Source organism: Geospiza fortis, unplaced genomic scaffold, assembly GCF_000277835.1.
Source record: "Geospiza fortis unplaced genomic scaffold, GeoFor_1.0 scaffold424, whole genome shotgun sequence".
Classification (NCBI taxonomy): domain Eukaryota; kingdom Metazoa; phylum Chordata; class Aves; order Passeriformes; family Thraupidae; genus Geospiza; species Geospiza fortis.
This window is the reverse complement of record NW_005054354.1, coordinates 3,812,923-3,830,135: the sequence shown is the minus strand read 5'-3', so window position 1 is coordinate 3,830,135 and position 17,213 is coordinate 3,812,923. Positions and strand designations below refer to the sequence as shown.

The 17,213-nt window shown below is 35.4% G+C and overlaps 1 protein-coding gene across 3 annotated transcripts in view; it reads right to left on the bottom strand.

The window, feature by feature from the left end:
- The window catches only part of PTPN12 (protein tyrosine phosphatase non-receptor type 12), a 39,438-nt gene extending 22,722 nt beyond the window's left edge, over nt 1-16,716 (bottom strand). For 2 of the 3 annotated variants that reach the window (XM_005423530.3, XM_031059004.1), the window contains exons 1-10: nt 16,608-16,716; nt 13,483-13,559; nt 12,329-12,424; nt 11,257-11,295; nt 10,463-10,534; nt 8,975-9,034; nt 6,321-6,463; nt 4,858-4,924; nt 4,203-4,280; nt 4,017-4,115 (exon numbers count right to left, since the gene is read on the bottom strand). In XM_005423530.3, coding sequence (XP_005423587.1) covers nt 4,017-4,115; nt 4,203-4,280; nt 4,858-4,924; nt 6,321-6,463; nt 8,975-9,034; nt 10,463-10,534; nt 11,257-11,295; nt 12,329-12,352 — 582 coding nt within the window. In that variant the 5' untranslated portion in view covers nt 12,353-12,424; nt 13,483-13,559; nt 16,608-16,716. The remainder of the gene's footprint in view (nt 1-4,016; nt 4,116-4,202; nt 4,281-4,857; nt 4,925-6,320; nt 6,464-8,974; nt 9,035-10,462; nt 10,535-11,256; nt 11,296-12,328; nt 12,425-13,482; nt 13,560-16,607) is intronic. The other variant, XM_031059002.1, reaches the window with a different exon arrangement.
- Between the last annotated feature and the right edge of the window lie 497 nt (nt 16,717-17,213).

Sequence of the window (17,213 nt, the reverse complement as noted above, 5' to 3'; positions counted from 1 at the left end):
GAGGCAACGAGATCAATGTCTCTGAAGAAATACATTATTTTTTAGAAGGCTGCAATGACAAAAAATATCCTTCCAAGCTGCCAAACAGCAAAGAGAATATGAACAGCACAGTCTTTTCACTTACAGTTTCTAAACCATTAATGTTTCAAATAACAACATTCTTCTTAGAGCATCTAATTCCTCCGTGACTTCTACAAGTGCAGTCAACCACAGCAACAGAACTCTGTTGCTTTTACAGCACAAAATGCAAGAGACACTGAGAGTACCACAACTGCCAGATTTTGGAGAAAGTGTTTATTAACACAAGCTTCTACTCATGGATACGGGCAAAGGAAGGACTTGCAGTACCCTAACATGCTTGGTACTGTCAAGAGAAAAAATTCAACAAGAAACATTTCTGAATTGAGAGTGAGCTTGGTTGGTTGTCTTTTAACCAATTTTCCTTTTCTGCCTTCCAAACAGAACATCCAACTTGATGAAATTCCATATGATTCAGACTTTACAAGACAGCTACAATTCACAGCTCCAGTTCACTTCAGCTCATGAAGAACTTTCTCAAGTAACTCATAAAATATTTTACTGATACAAATCTGACTGATACCTTATCAGATGACCAAGACTAATGATTTCATGTATATTTCAAGGCTTCCAAACACAACACCAAGTGTAATATTTTCACAGCAGTACTAACAAAGCCAATGATGGTGAGAAACACAGCTATTGACTTGAAATACATGACAATATGATCAAGAATTTCAGTGGGAAGGGCTTCAGTCCAAGACTCTGTTCCAATTTAATTGTTTGGTGACTTGAAAGTACTACTAAGTAGGGGAAGAGAATAGTTCTGATTATCAAATTTAGCATCTGAATTCTTTTCTTATCACAGAAAAAATGGCTCCTGAGTAGCAATTCTTCACCCCAAAATTTGGCTGCTGTGGGTACTGTTGAAATTACTGGTATCTGAGCAGAGCTTTCTTCATTTCATTTCATTTAAATACTTAGTGTTATGTTAAACATTTGCAGTTCTACACATTCACAATAGGTATAACTACATGGTATACATTTCCTACATTAAAGCATATAATGTATTTTTTACATGGTTTGGGATCTATCAAATTCTAATGGAAATTCTAATCCTATCCTAAGTGTCTGCTCAAACCCTGCATGCCTTGCTGCTGACTTTTTACAGTATTGTTTCCAGCAGGGCAAGGCTGGCAAGTTCCCAGGAGCACACGTTTGGGATTGTGTCTGAGCTACTTCCCCATGAATGCTGCCCCTCAGTGCCAATCAGATTAACCTTTTACTGGGATTTTACTGGGATGTTGCTGGCAAGAGCCAGCAACACAGAGCTCTGGAACTCAACCCATTTCAACACTGCTTGAAATGAGAATAGCAAGAGAAAAACAAAACCATGAAATCGACCCTACGGAGCACTCCAGCTCTTCACAGTATTATCAAAATAGAATAAATGACATTTCCTCTTCAGCCCAGTAGCATCTCCTACTTAACTAACAGTATTATAGCCAAATTAGGCACATGAATTTATTTGGAATTGTTGTCATTGGACATAACTAAAACTGCTCACATATTGAAGATTTCATAGTTGCTGTAGCATCTGCAGGCAGAGTAACATACATGAAGAAGCCTTAGAATACTACATTGTATTTAATAAAGTTACTTGAAAACTTCCTGCCTCCAAATTAGTCTTTTAACCAGGATACATCCCAGAATGCTTGTTTGGGTTTGGTTTTTTTTTTTAAGAAAGCAAAATAGAAAATTTCTGGGGAAAATCAGACATTATATACAACAGATGCTACATTCCTGAAGGAAAAAAAGGAGCTTTGTCAGAATATCAAAGTGATGTCTCAAGTGAGCTTCAAAGTTTTGAGAATCAGGTTAAAACTACAAGAAAATATTTAACTGGATATGTGAAGTTTCCCTTACAAATCCTGAAGAGAAGCTAAGCCTATACCAGTTAATTCCTTGAAAGCAAATTTTGTAAGAAATGGACAGTAGCAAATTTAAGTATCAAACTCTTAGATACAGAAATTCTTCACCTATGAGACTTACTTTCTTCTCCTCAAGCTTTCTGCAGAATTATTCAAGTAAAAGTAGGAAGAAGCATAATTTCCCAACATAAAAAAGGCTATGCCTAGTCAAACAAAGATTTACTTGGCCCTGCTCCCACCAGTGACCAAAAGGGAACTTTCAGGGAAGAATAAGATCAGAGCAGGCATACTGGGATCCTTCCCTAGAATGTTTTCCACCAGATTGCAACTCTGGAATTTCATAGGTCAGAGGTCAGTGAAACTCATGGAAGAAGATTCCAAGATGGTGAGATATTCACCCCAAAGATACAGGCTTTCAGCTGCAAGGAGCTCTGCAGTTTCATGTTGCATTTTTTATACAAATGTCACTTTTTTATTAAGTCTCTCAGGTCTCACTGGTATCCCTTAGAAAAAGTTAAGAGTAAACAGCTTTCTGTTGTTACTTAGCCTCTGTTGTATTTAACCTCAGCCATTTTTTTCTCCATCTCAGTCTGGCTGTTCTTTAGATTGAGCCTTCCAACACCTTTGATCCTTGTCCAGTTGTTTAATGTTCAAATTTTGTAACATATTTTTGAGATAAGCAGACTTGACATGAAGTCAGTAGTCAAACTGCAAGTACCCACACAAGGACATTACATTCTCTGCTCTTACCAGTTTCCAAGTAATTGCTAAAATTCAATTTCCTTTACAACTTGTTGATCATAAACTGACATCATATCCAAGTAAAACTCAAAACTCACACTCCATCACTGCCTTTTCAGAGCTGGGATTTGCCCCTTTCTCACCCCCATATACATTACCTATCCATTTTCTATTAGCTCTTGTTTTATTAGTCAGCAAATCTCTCAAGCTGTGCTAAAGACAGCACTTGCATTTGTTACATAGTACCACCATATTTTGCCATAGCTTTACTCATCTTCTGGAATATGTAAGTCATTTAGTATACATAGTAATAGGAATAAGTAAATAAGAGCCATTTTTTTCATCCTGTATAAGAGCACAGCCACAGGTCAGATTTAAGTCAAATAACCAGAATATACAGTAGGCTGATCTACCTATTATTTTACAATCAAAACTCAAGTACTTAGAAATTCCTTCTGTACGAAGCTAATCAATCTGCATATTCCAAACTCTGCCATGCTCATTTCTCAGGGAAAAAAAAAAAATCACACATCAGCTTAATCAAACCTGTAACAAATAAAAGCAGCCAGCCCTATCCATACTGCATTTAGTCAACAGGCTCCTTGTCATGACTAAAGACCTCATAAGTACTGCATGAACTGATACAAATTCTCAGGAGTTAGCAGAAGGGTGGATGCATTTAATCCAAGAATTGAAAACATTCTAGACTTCCTAGCAAGCAAATATAGGACAGCTAAATCCCTAAAATAAATGGGATGCTTATTAATAAAAGCACTTTTAAAATTGCGTCCAGATATTTCAGAGTCCTGGAGATACCGCTCATACTCCCTCTAGAGAGCTATGGAATCTACACCAATTAGGGACAGAAAAATCACTGAATAAACAAAATACAATCCAGGGACAAAGGGTGGTATGGAGTTCTGGACTGTGGCAGAGAAAGAATACATTAATCCAAAAAGCCATTTTTCACACAGTGCCCAGCAACAGCCAAGAAAACATATCTAAACATAAAAAAAAAGAGAATAAACCTATAGGGGATATGAAATTTAAAGGGGGAGGATAGAAAGACAGAAAAATCCTCAAATACTGTAAATACCAGTGAAGAATATTTTTTCCACTTCCTTCTCCTTTGTTAAAAGGGTAGAGCATGAAGCTCCCTGACAAAAGCATTTCAAACTTATATTTCTCTCCCCTAACCTATTTTAATGCAAGCAGTACTTTAAAAAACATGAGAACTTAATAAGATCACACCATTGAAGACTAAAAACAACTTCACAGGAGCATTTTCATCCGAAGCTAACAGCTACATATGGGAAAGACACCTACCACTCCATCTGCAATCTTCCAGTCTGCACAACTTTCATATTTTTGCAGTTGCTTTTCAAACAGTTGTGCTATGGCTCGATGGACAAGTTCATATTGCTCCTGTAAGGTACCAGGTAAAAATTAATGCACAAGATCTTTTCAAAGAATAGTGATATATTATCACATTCATTTTAAAACAAACTATACCTTTGTTTGCACTGCAGAATGCCTCTGTGTCCTCATTTCCTGTATTAAATTAAATACATTGAATTCTTCAGGTATTTTCTGAAATACAGAAGCAAGTAATTTACAATGACATAACTGTCACAGCAACAATAGAAAAGCTGTTAAACATAATAAAAAGTGTAACTTTTATAGGTAAAGTTAATCTGCTCTCTCCACACTGCACCTACTGAATTTTTTTATCAAAGCAACTCCAAATTTACCTTGGATTTAGACCAGATGAGAACATCTCAAGCATTTTGAAATTAAATATCCAATGCCATGAATATGGCACTGCAATGTTAACAATGCTTCATAATCTAAAAATCCCAGAATGAAGTTATCCCTTTATATTTGAGCTGCATGATAAATCAGAGAGACTGAGAAAGTTGAATTCAAAAGTCAATTTATATTGAAAATTTTTTTTAATTACAATTTTATAGTAACCTATTTAGATAAAAACTTGCTGCCAAAGGAAAGTAAGTTCATACTAAAGCACGAGTGCAATGAAACTAAACATCCAACCTGTCAAGAGTTCAGAATGTCCTAAACATTTCACTATTTTTGAACACTTGGATGCTCAATCAATCCCTGTCAGGAAATTACAGAATGTCATAAAACTTCTTTTAGGATTCCTTACCCCAGCTTTAAGCAAATTCCATGTATAATCTATGGCACAGATGGCTCCTGTTCTTCCACACCCTGCACTATAACATAAACAGAGAGGTGTTAGATATTATTTAAATTTGATAAAAAAACCACTATAAGCCTTATATTTCAAAACTCCACATTAAAAAAATTATCCAAATCCCTCAACTTTCATTTTAATATCACTCTGCCTGACACTACAGTGTCTTAAAAATAAAATGAACAGCGCAAAATGCAGCATTGAATTTTTTAATGCAAGTTTGCATTGCCATTTGGAACTGCATTCATGAAAGATGATTCAGCGTTGACAATTTTATTGCCTCTTCCTTTTGTCACACTGTTCCCAGCTACTACTGTTTCATCAGGTGTGGTCTTCTCCAAGTTTAATGATAAATGATGTAAAACGGCAAAACGAAAGACATTGAAAGACTTGCCACATTATTCTGATTTAGTACCACATCCATATTTTTTCCTTTTTAGCTAAAAACATAAATCTGAAAGTTTAAGAATGACAGCAAACCATCTTATTTATTTTTCCTAATTGTAGGAATTCCTCTGTTTTACACATGCAGAGTTATAATTTATGCATATTTATTACATTATAATTACACTGCTGTAAAGAATCAACATTCAGAATTATATTGACATTCAAAAAGAACAGGACAAAGTGAATAGATTTCAGTGCTAAGTCAGTTTATGTTTTTAGACCTCACTTAAGAGTGACAACTCGAAAAAATAATGCAGCCCTTGAAAAGAATAGCTAAGCTCCAAAGACTTAATAACTCCCATCAATTTAACATGTCCTGGCTTAAAAATCTGAATTCAATTTTTCCTGACATAACACATGAACTTTTGTTGCTTTAGGAAGCATTAAAAACAATAGGCAAGATTTTCAGATAAACTGTCAGAAAGTGTCAATGCAACAAAATATTTTCATAGAAATTCAGTTTCAACAGTTCTGGTAGCCAAATTTCAGGTCAAGGATGAAACTGTTGTTTAGAAGCAAAGATTTCCCAACTGGAAACTACAACCTGCTCATAAAGATCCCTTTTGTCATATTAGAACACAGACAGAGTTCTTAGTGGTGCTATGTAGTCTCTCTTACTGAGAATGGAGCCTTTAGTCTCAAGCTGATTTGCAATGATCTTCCAAGTCTGTTTTGTCCTCATGAGGATTTATGTCTTAAAAACCTCAAAACAGGTCCCCTTTTAAAGGCTCATTCTTTTCTGATTGATATTCTGTCTTAAACTGAAGTAAAAGAAAAATTTCACTGTGGCATCAGTTTTAAGAAAATGGAGCCTGTATGATTTTGAATTAAATTTTGTCATGAGAATTTTTCAACTAAAATAAATAACTCAATTCTGACTCAAAACCAAAACTAGTGCATCCCATAATAAAAGTCTAGATTTCAAAAAATGAAAATGCTTAAAATGAAAAGATAAATCCATTTGATACCTGCAGTGTATGCAAATAGGAACATCTTCATGTTCCTGGTATTCTCTCATCAAGCTGATCATGTCCAGAATAGAATCAAACGACGAAGGGACATCGTGGTCAGGCCAGTTAACATAATGAAATTGATAGACACTACGAGTCTCCTAAGGGAGAGCAGGGAGAAAGCTGTTAGTGATAACACACATTTCAGTTTGTACCAAAAAAGTAGTCCTATGAACCTTTGCTTTGACAAGCAAAGTCATTTACTGGATTAAAAATCTCTACAGCTTACACCACTTCAAAAAAAGACGAGAAATTCTGCAATCATATTTGAAGTGCTGATAATGCATAAGAAGATGGCCTATGGGACAGTTCAGAAGCCCCTTTCTATTACATGGGTCAAGGACCAACAATGCTGCACCATAAGGTTCTATGTCCTTACAGCTATAACTTGGAAATGGAGGAAATCTTTCATCTTTCTTTTTCTCTTTGTACTTCAGTAACTTACATTGAGGGAAAAAAAAGGAGACAAAGGTGTTGTTTTGTCATACTACAAAATAAAGTGTGTGCACGTGTGCACAGGCTCACAGAGGGAAATTAAGAAAACAACAGAAATAATCGAGACCATATCTAAATATGGATCACACTTGCAATATCAATAGGCACACTTTTATTCCAGCAGCAGGAGCTACAACAGTACTAAAGGCAAGGTAAGAAGCAGGCTTTAGAACAGCTTAGTTACTCAGCTACCTGAATCCCTGAAAATCCTCCCTTTCATCACTATCCAAAGCATCTGCAGCAACCAGCAGAACCAGCAGCTAGTTCCACTGCACCTTCCCATGCTGGTGTTCACCTCTGGGTTCCAGTATCCCCCCTCAAAGTAATGTTTGTAATGTCCAAAACTGGAGAGCATGAAGGTTTTGATCCACATTACAGTCTACAGGTTTCAGGACCTACACTACCTTCTGTTTCATTATGTCAGAAGCAACATGGCAGGCCTCTTGAGCATGGAAATTTATCTATTTTTGATGCTTGACTTTTTCCAGCTCTATGGAAACACCATAGCTAGCTAAAACAAGAGAAAACACAGCCTAAGAAAGCACAAATTTAAAAATCTAAACGATTATGTAAAACCAAGGTCATCAGTAAAAAGGAAGAGTTACAGCTATCTATTAAGGTCTACCAATAAATTTCACTTAATTACTTTGAAAAAGACTATTGATTTTTCACATTAGCAGAATGGTCAGGGGAAAAAAAGTATTTGTTCCTTATATGAAAACCTAAAATTTCAAAGAACTTTTATAGTCCTTTTTTTCTACTGCCACTTATAAACTAAACAACCAAAGTTCTTTCTTGAAAATAAAGTTTCAGTCGAACTGGTTTTCTTTCTAGAAACTAAAATAACTTTGTAGATTTATGGAAATTTTAAACCCTTTTGCATAGCTTCTTTTTGTATGATAATCCATTGCAAATGCTACAGAAGTGACAAAACATATAATTATTCTGGAAAGCCTGAAAGCAAACTTAAAAGGATATTACTTTATACCACAAATACACTTTTCCTCCCCAGTGCAAGGCTATGCCTAGAATACATCAAAGCAAGATGAAAAGTCTGCAGTTAATTTTACAGGAATCCTCAAGCAAACCTGCTACATAACTCTGAAGAAAAACCACTTTATCAGATGCACAGATCAAATATCAACACATCTTGTTAACCCTTTCAGTTAAATTGCTCCTCACAGGAACAAACTTGTTTCCTTGCTAAGATCAAAAGCTCAGCACAAACTATAACTTTTTGTTGCTGCACAGTTTTTAAGCAGTACACAGGCTTCTAACTGGGACAGAACTCCCCAGAGACAACAGCCAAACATCATTTGCATGTCTAGTACAGGCAAGCCAAATCTACATCAGCCACAGTCTCTGGTGTAAGTGGTTCATACAATATTTGGGTGTTAATAGGAAGGCAAGTTCTGCTTTGGGGTTTTTGGTATCTAGTTCTGTTTTAATGGTGCACCATTTCAAACAATGTCACAAACCCCGATTACTACACAGAATTTCTGTTATCTAAACTGTCTCACAGCCCAGCCAGTTATAGGGAGTAACAGAAACAAACTGATTAAGTTCATGCATTCCCAGCAAATACTGCAGACAAAAATTATTCCCCAAAATCACTCCCCTCATGATTAAGCAGCTCTCATAACTGCTGCGGTATCTGTTGTTGAAAAGGAACAAAGCTTTGATAAAGAAAATATAACCACAAATGAGACTAACCTGTAATAAATCATTTACTAATGCAGATTGATAATTAAAATTACATGTATTCTGTAAAATAGACTATCATGCTTTGTGTTTTTACAGGAGGGCTCTACAGTTTCTATTTACTGGTAGCTGTTTTCCAGTCAAATGAAGTCTGACATTTGACATCTGACATTTCAGTGTAAGTTTACAAGAAAAGCTTAATCCATTTGGGTAAACAAGAACATAGAAAAGGCAAAGAGTTTCACTATTCCTCCTTTATATACTAAGATTTTAACATCACTTCCAAACTTTATCATTTACATCCATAATCAGCACCTAAAAAAGTGAAGATATTTTCATGGGTTTCTGACATTGTATCATTTTGGAGACTTTTGAACAATAATTGAAGGTGAGACCAGAAGTGACTGTGTACTTACATTTTGAAATTCAAGTAATAATGTTCTAATGAAATAATCTGTTCTTGCTTGCTCAGCTTCCTAAATATGAGGAAACAATAATGCATTGGAAAAAAATATTAACAATTAATATGCAACATACAGGCCATAACTAAAATCTCAAACTTTAAACTAAGGGGTCTTTCTTAATTTATTTGGTTTGTGTTTATGATTTCCTCAAGAGAGGGGCAATAAAAACACTGATTAACACACCAGCAAGTCAGCTTGCTGCACAGGATGTGCAAAATGGCTTACTTTTACTTACAAGTGTGAGTTTTGAAATTGTCTGTTCCAAAGTCGTCAATGAGCCATATAAGAATATTTCTAAGTACCTCTTTTGCTTTATTTCTCCATACTTTTAATTTACAGATTGCCTTTCACAGCCGTCCCTCTATAACATTTTTGCTGTATAAACTTCAGCCTCTTACCACTCTATCCTGTGATGTCTCCTTTTATTTTTTCCTTTTCCATTGTATTCAGTTAAGGGTGCATCTAAAAGAATCACTAATTATCTTGGTTGTGGCCAAAAAATCTAGCTTCTAGCTCACAGAATTTTCAAATCTTCCTTTGGAATATCAAGGAAAGTTTATACTGCAGAAATCAAACAATATTGTTGTATTTTAAATATCACTAACATCAGAATTTGAAGATACCTTTAAAAACTTTGCATTACAAATTCCCACAGAGAATTTAGGAGACTGAATATGCTTTAATGTGTTTCTGTCTCCTCCTGGGAATTTACCATTTCCCATCAACAACTGCAACACTGCGGGTTTTAAAGCAATGCAGCCCACATACACCAGAGTACCCAAAGGTAATAGATTCTGCTGTAGCTAAGGCAATTACAACAAACACACAAACTTCTTTCCCCAGTATCTCAAGGAACAGGGCAAAAAGCAGTCAAATTTGAATCAACTTACCCTAGGAAAAGGTTACTCAGAATCTTTATAGACTAAAATTTGCAAGTATGTATTTTCCTGACAAGATGAATCAAAGTGTACTTAATTCTTGTTAGACCATTTCGAAGTAGTATGAATAGCTGAATAAGCAGGCATGCAAACTCTTTCTGAACACCCTAAAACATGTAATGCTAATTAACTTAATAAAAATAACCTGTTCCAGTGGTACTTTCAGCTCACTCAGAATGCACAAGTCATATCACACAAAACACCTGCACAAGATTTGGATTTTCTTGAGTCTGGTGCAGACATTCAAGCAGCATATAATGCTCAAGAAATAATACATAAAAACATACAAGAGCAAGGGACACAGGTTCCCTTCTTTAAAAAAATAAAACAATCATGGAGGATTCAAAAAACCACACAGCTTAGATGTGCATGTTCCTTTGAGAGTCCTTGGTTAAAATTTAATAGTAAACAACTAAAAAGCCCACTATATACATTTCATTGAATATTTAAGTTAGAAACCCACTAAATACTTGAAAATTAATTTATAAAGCTTTATACTTACACAAGAAACACGAAATGGTCCAAAAGTTACAGCTGCTTCTCCATACAGAGGCCAGTAACGCTCACATTTTTTCTGTTAAAGTAAAGAAGCCCAATTTAATTCATGCATGGTACTGAAAGATGATTAACAGAAGCAGAGGAGACAAAATCAAAACCCTGAATGCCTTATTCTGGACTCCTTTTAAGATAATAAAATAACTTTCCTTTTGGATAACGAGAGAAAAACAAAACCAAGACCTCAAACAACCAACAGAAATACAGGCAAAAGACACTTTGCAAATTAGGATGCAAATTTCATGTCTGCCTGTACCATATGCATAAGCACCATGCAGAGGGGAGCAATGAAAGCTTAGTTTTTGTCAAAGTTGGGAATTCACAATTCTGGATTTCCTTCTAAGGTCATAAGAATAAAGAAGAGAGATTTTAAAAAAATTGTTTTTGCAGCTGTATGAATTGACAGGAAATTCTGAAGGACTTGGGATTTTCATAGTTGGCCTGCATCCCACAAAGAGCAAGACACTTTTTCCACAGTGACACAGCCAGAAACAAGCCCTTGGTACAGTTCTGTACATAAACACATATTCCACTGAGATGACACCTAAATAATCATGTAACCCTACAAATGGGGCAGAGAAATGCAGTCTCATGAACCATTTCCTATGTACAGAGATGTAAGGATAAGCATTCTCACTTCATCTGGTATCATTATCACAGTTACAGATTTGGCATATTAAGTTTCACAGCTATTGCCCCATATGGGCAAAGTTCATTTATTTTTGTATTTAGGACACATACCCTTCCCATTTCAAATTCTCGACAGGCCATTACAATTATCTGAAAAGAAAAAAAAAGATGCTCCAAGTTAGATGGTTTTGGATCATGTAACTTAAACCCACACTTCAGCCCTTGCTTCTGTCAGGCAGATACTGATACACTTGAAGTAGTTACTAAAGAAGGGACTAATGATGAATAATATTTTCTTTCCTGCATACACATGCTCCTCTAATTCTAAAACAGTAACCAAGTTTCATCCTTCACAAAATCTACATCACTAATACAACACTTCAAGGCTACTTAATTCAAATTCACTGTAATCCTGTACAAATACCTAATTTATTCAATCTGACTATAAAGTCTAAATTTATAAAAATATAGAACCATTTGTCAGCTGGAAGAAACATAGCTATATTTGCTTAAAGTGACATGGAATGCATAAAATACGAACAATCCCCCCTGCCAAAAAAAATTGACCATCAATCAGATTTCTTAGGTGAAGCTCTATCAGAAAGCATGAGTAGCACAATAAAAATGCACCAACAGGTAAGCTATTTGTAACAGTAAGTAACAATGACAAAAGTGTCAAAAAACTACCCCTCCCAAAAAAAAGAATTCAGAAAAAAAATTGGCAAACCTATCTGATTTCCACAAGTATTTAAAAGTTAATTCCTGACAAAAGCTGTTTAAACACATGTAGAATATATAAAACACTAACTAACCCAAAATTAGCATAAAAAGGAAGGTAAGTGGTTTGAGATTTTTTTTTTCACATTCTGGTTCTGTATTTGATTTTGTCAGTCTATATTAAATCAGAATTGTCCGGTCTCCTACCTTACAGATAAAACAAGCAAAAACCTATTCATAAATATGAAGGGCTTAATGTTCATTCAACAAAATTATTACTTTAAATTTACATTATTAAACTACATAAATAATGTTAATGCCATTTAACTACAAAAGGCAACATTTGGGAAGCAAAAAATCTAAATCACTGTCAATATTTTGATAATAATAGCCAGCTCAAGCAAAAAAATACACAATCACAGTGTCATGAAATAAGGTAATGCTGAATTTTTCTACAGCTACTTACAGCAACGTTGTATTCCCATATCATCCTCCAGAAGTCTATGACTGTATTGGCTAAGGGACCCTGGGTAGCAACATATGCTTTTGGCCCATGTACTCCCTGGGATTGGAGAAAGGAACCAATAATGTTTATAAAGAACTTTATCTGCACTGAATTAAAAAGGTTTTGGGTTCTAATGGTAAAATTAGAATATCCTTTTTTTTTAATACATGTAACAGGAAGGGTGAATACGAAACATGACTCCTAATTACATTAGTGGGAATTTAGCTGGTAATCTCAAGGGAGCCCAAGATCACAACAGCTACAGCACTGCCAGAGACTGTCACAGGAAATAAGTATGTTCAGATTCTGAAGATTCCCTTTAAGTCTGCATTTTCTTTGTTACTCAAACACTTAGTGACGAAAAACAGAAAATCTTTCTGTAAAAAAGCATCCTCTTGAACAAATTTAAGTTCCTCCCTCTGTGTAATACATTTCAAAATTATAAAATTTTAGAATTTATATTAATAAATATAATTTTATATTAATTTTATTAATTATATTAATTTTCAGTACATTAATGTTCAGCTTTTCAAGCTAAACATTCATGCCGGAAGATTTGCTGCAGGAAGATTTAGATTTTACCTGCTTCTGAAAAATAAAGCTACAAAGACAGCTAAAGATATTAAGACTTTGAAACAAAACTGTATCAGGCTTTGAGTCAAATTCTGGCTTCTCTTTAAGAATGTCAGATTAATTCCATTACCATTGTTAGATTAAGAATGTTAGAATGTTAATGCCATTGTCACACTTCTTCCACGAACAGAGCAAAATGTACATTAACATATACAAATTGTGAAACACCTCATTTATGGCCCCTAAAAATGTCACCTCTAAAAACAACTGCATCTGAATTTTCCTATGGTATAAATCTCCAATGCACTTGCCTGCCACTTTAAAATTAAGTATTTTACACTATATTTCCACTTAGGATTAAATCAAAGTTTTAAAGATTGTGCTATGAATGGCACCATGTTTGCAAATTTATTCAAGTCATAATAAAATTATATCTTCCCTTACAGCTTTAAAGTCTTATGTTAGACTATAATATTAAAACTGCACTGACAAGAAAAAAAGCTTAAAAAGAACAGAAGAACTGTTAAACTAGTAGCACATACCTTAATAAAGTTTGCATTGATGTAATCTGAATCTTGTGGAGGAGTTTTTAAGGTCAGTTTAACTCTGCTGTGATCAACTAAAAAAACAGACCAAAATATTTTTTTGAACAAGAATTACAACACATGGAAATCAATATAGAACAGTAAATATAATATATATAGTACATTAAAGAACATTTTCCAAAGGTGAGTCACACAATCAGGTCAATACATTTGATTTATGTAAAAATGTAACCCAGCTCAGGTAGTGAGTGACAAGCAGAGTAGCTCCTGTTTTGTGCTTCTGATGCTCAAGTTTACAGGGTATCACCTCCTGGAATTCCAAGAGCAATTCATCACAAAGAGGCAAAACACAATTAATCAGAAGCCATCAAAAGTGCAGTTACACAGCATTAACACAGATCCCAGTGGTCAGAATTAAGACACACTCAAGGAAGGCAGAAAGCACAAAACACCAGTGCACAGTTAAAGCAGCTGGCAGCTCTCAAAGTCTCTGCCAAGGAGGATTCCATCAGGTATCACAGCAGGAAACAGGCACCAGGGTTTATTGCTCAGGCACAGACTGATCCCTGTCCCACAAATACTGGGCTAGGCTCTTTGTTGCAGCATTTCTGAACTAGAAAACAGCAGATTCCTTCATTTATGGGGTTTGGGACACGTCAAGTTTCTGCTTCAAACATTACTGACTGTCTCAGAGAAAGCTTCTGATAAAACTAGCAGTTCCTGGGAGATTAAAATCCTCAGCAATATAAAAATAGCTTTATTATTTGTTGACAGAATAAGCTAAACATTTTGTTATTCCTTCTGGCCTTAAAAGAAATCCATATTTAATCCAACAACTTGATTGTTACTAAAATGGTGTAGGTGGTTGGCAGGTCTGCCAGTCCTTCCAGCTCTTGTTGATAACAAGACTTATTAGCTATCAAATAAAAATTGTTCAGACTATCTCTACACTAGAGGTTCTTTTAGTTGAAAATCCATATCAAAAAGGAAATTATATTTTAATGGGGCAACAGAATTATCTGTAGAAACAGCAGCTGCTCAAGCAATTTGTTACTTTTTGCTCCCAGGGTCAATTCCTCAACCACAGAACAACTGCTAAACCTTTGATTAGACCTAAATTCAAGAAAAAGACAAAGAACAAATATATTTCAAAAGAGAAAATACAGTTAGTTGGGTTTTTTGTTTTGTCAAAACATCACTGATAATAAAACAAGGAACTGTGCCTAGAAGAAGCAAATGCTAAGAGTTATTTCTATACAGAAAGCTCTCCCAAAAAGCTTGCAAAATTGTGAAATTTTTCTGCCAGAGTACCCGTAACATGCAAAAAAATCTGTTACCATGTAATGCTTCTTAAAAAAGCACAAGTGCAAATTAGGAGACTTTTAGATCACAAATCTAAAGACAACACGTTCATATAAAGGCCTAGAAAAACCCTTAAAACGCATTGCACTGTTACACATTGATAACTTGGACTATAAAAGCAAGAACATTCTCTAAGCATGAAATGGTGTCATGGACTTTATACTAAAAACTGCTTTTAAGTGGCAGAACAGACTAATTAAAGTAGCAGGCTAATGAGGGATCCTATCTTAGCACAGTAGATCCAAAATTCTAGAGCAATTTCCAAATGTCAAAATCACCATCCTGTCTCCGTGTGCCACAGCTCATCTGTGGCAGAGCTGAAGGTCTGGAAGAGAATTTCCCCCCAAAATCCACTGCAGTTCTCAGCTTCTGAAGATTAAGTGCTTGGATATTGCTATACATGGTTATAAAGGCTCAGTTCACAATAACTAATTGGTTCTTCAGGTGACCAGTGAACACCATGTTGCATTTAACTACCATTTAGGATGGCTTAGTAAATTGTAATGGGAACATGCATCCTACTGTGAAGCCAGCGTTGAGTTAGTGCTGAGGTACTGATCTCTCTGGTAACAATTTCTGATAAATACAGCACTAATCTCTGATTAAGTTACAAATGTACATAATTTCCTGGATTTACAAGAGATAGACATGGGTACGTTGCCTTTCTCCTGCTTCTCATTTCAAGCTGATCTCCCATCACTTCATTGCTGGAGACTTTGGATGTTTAAGACATTCACTTAAACTGAAAATACATCTTCAGTTTTCCTCAATGTCAGCTTTGAAGTTCACTCATTTCCCCACTGTGAGCTTTATTCCCTCCCAGATCCCAGTGGCTCAGCTTTTATTTCCACAGAAATAAAACCACTGTCTCACCAATTCAGCCTGGCTGCTACCAAGATTTCACTATATTGTTCACAATCTACCAAAATGCCAGGACACTGTTAATAAGATGACAATAACGACTTCCTCTCTCTTTTTCACTCTACCTACTAAACATTTCCTCCCAACTAATAAGCAGAGTAAAGTGTGCCTGTTGCTGACCTTCTGGGACAAGAGAAGTGGCATTTGTCAGAAGACTACCCTTTAATCTCACTGTCAGCTGTTCAGATCCAGAAGCACAGTGAGCTGTGCCTCAGGAACCACATTAAGTGAGCATGTAACAAACAGTCTTGTAATTTCACGTGAATCTGTAACATCCCCATGGTGGTGGGTTTAAAATATAAATTGTGCTCTGACTCTTGCTTTCTGTGTCCACACATTAAAAAGAATTTCATTTAGACTCTAGCAAAATAGAAACCAAAGTCAATCCAGCACTGAAAGATTTTCAACACCATCTGCAGGATACAAACAGGCAGAAAAGATCTATTTTACAGCAAAACAGGTTCCTTAAGCCTCCTTAGAATTTCACCTAGAGTATATGCTGACATTTGTTTGTTTTCTACCATGAATAACATGTTCCTAAGGAAAACATACATTTAAGCATCTAGTAATGTTATCAGCTACTCTGAGCTAAAATGAAAGTGTCAGCTTGATACAGCTTCAGAATCAGAACAACTTTATCTTTGGGTGATACGTCTCCTGATAAAATATAAAAATATTCAGTCACTTTGCCTTCCAAGTTAAAACTAAAAATAAAAACATCTTTCCGCAAATTATCTCCAATTTTGCCTTTCAGTAATAACTAAAAAGTAAAATCCAAAATACATGGAGAATAACAAGTCCTTTTCTTTGTCCTCTATCAACATGTAAATCAGACTTACATGGCAATATATCTTTGTATCTATTCTTTTTAACATTTTCTTCTTTTTCTCCAGTGGCTGTTGGGTAGATCTTCTCTGTTCTGTATTTTGTTGATAATCTTCTTAACCTCTGGAATAAAAGATTTAAATTGTTAAATTTCCAAGCCTCAAGATAAACATCATAAGGGATTAGTTTCATTGACGAAGATGATCACTTAGGAAAAAAAAAATAATCTCTTCTCTCCTTTTATGATATTCACTACAATGAAGGTTAAACACCTTTAGTTTAGTACTTTACTTTAGTACTTTTAGCACATCAACAGGTTATACCCAAGTTAATGCCATCTCTATACTTGAGACGTGGAACTTTGGAAAAGCCAGTACAGCATCAGCATGAACTATGGTCATACTTTACTTGGACATTGCCCTGTTGAGTAACAACTGCATTAAGAATACCTGTGAGAACCAGAAATATCTCAGGGGACCTGGAGGAAGAGCACAGCATGGGCTGGCTCAGGAGCAACTGGTACTTGGCTCTGAGGCACCAAGCTCCCACACTGACAACTCAACAGAAAGCAAAATCCTACATTTAACCCGTGCCAACTCCTAACGCCCAGCTCCTGTGGA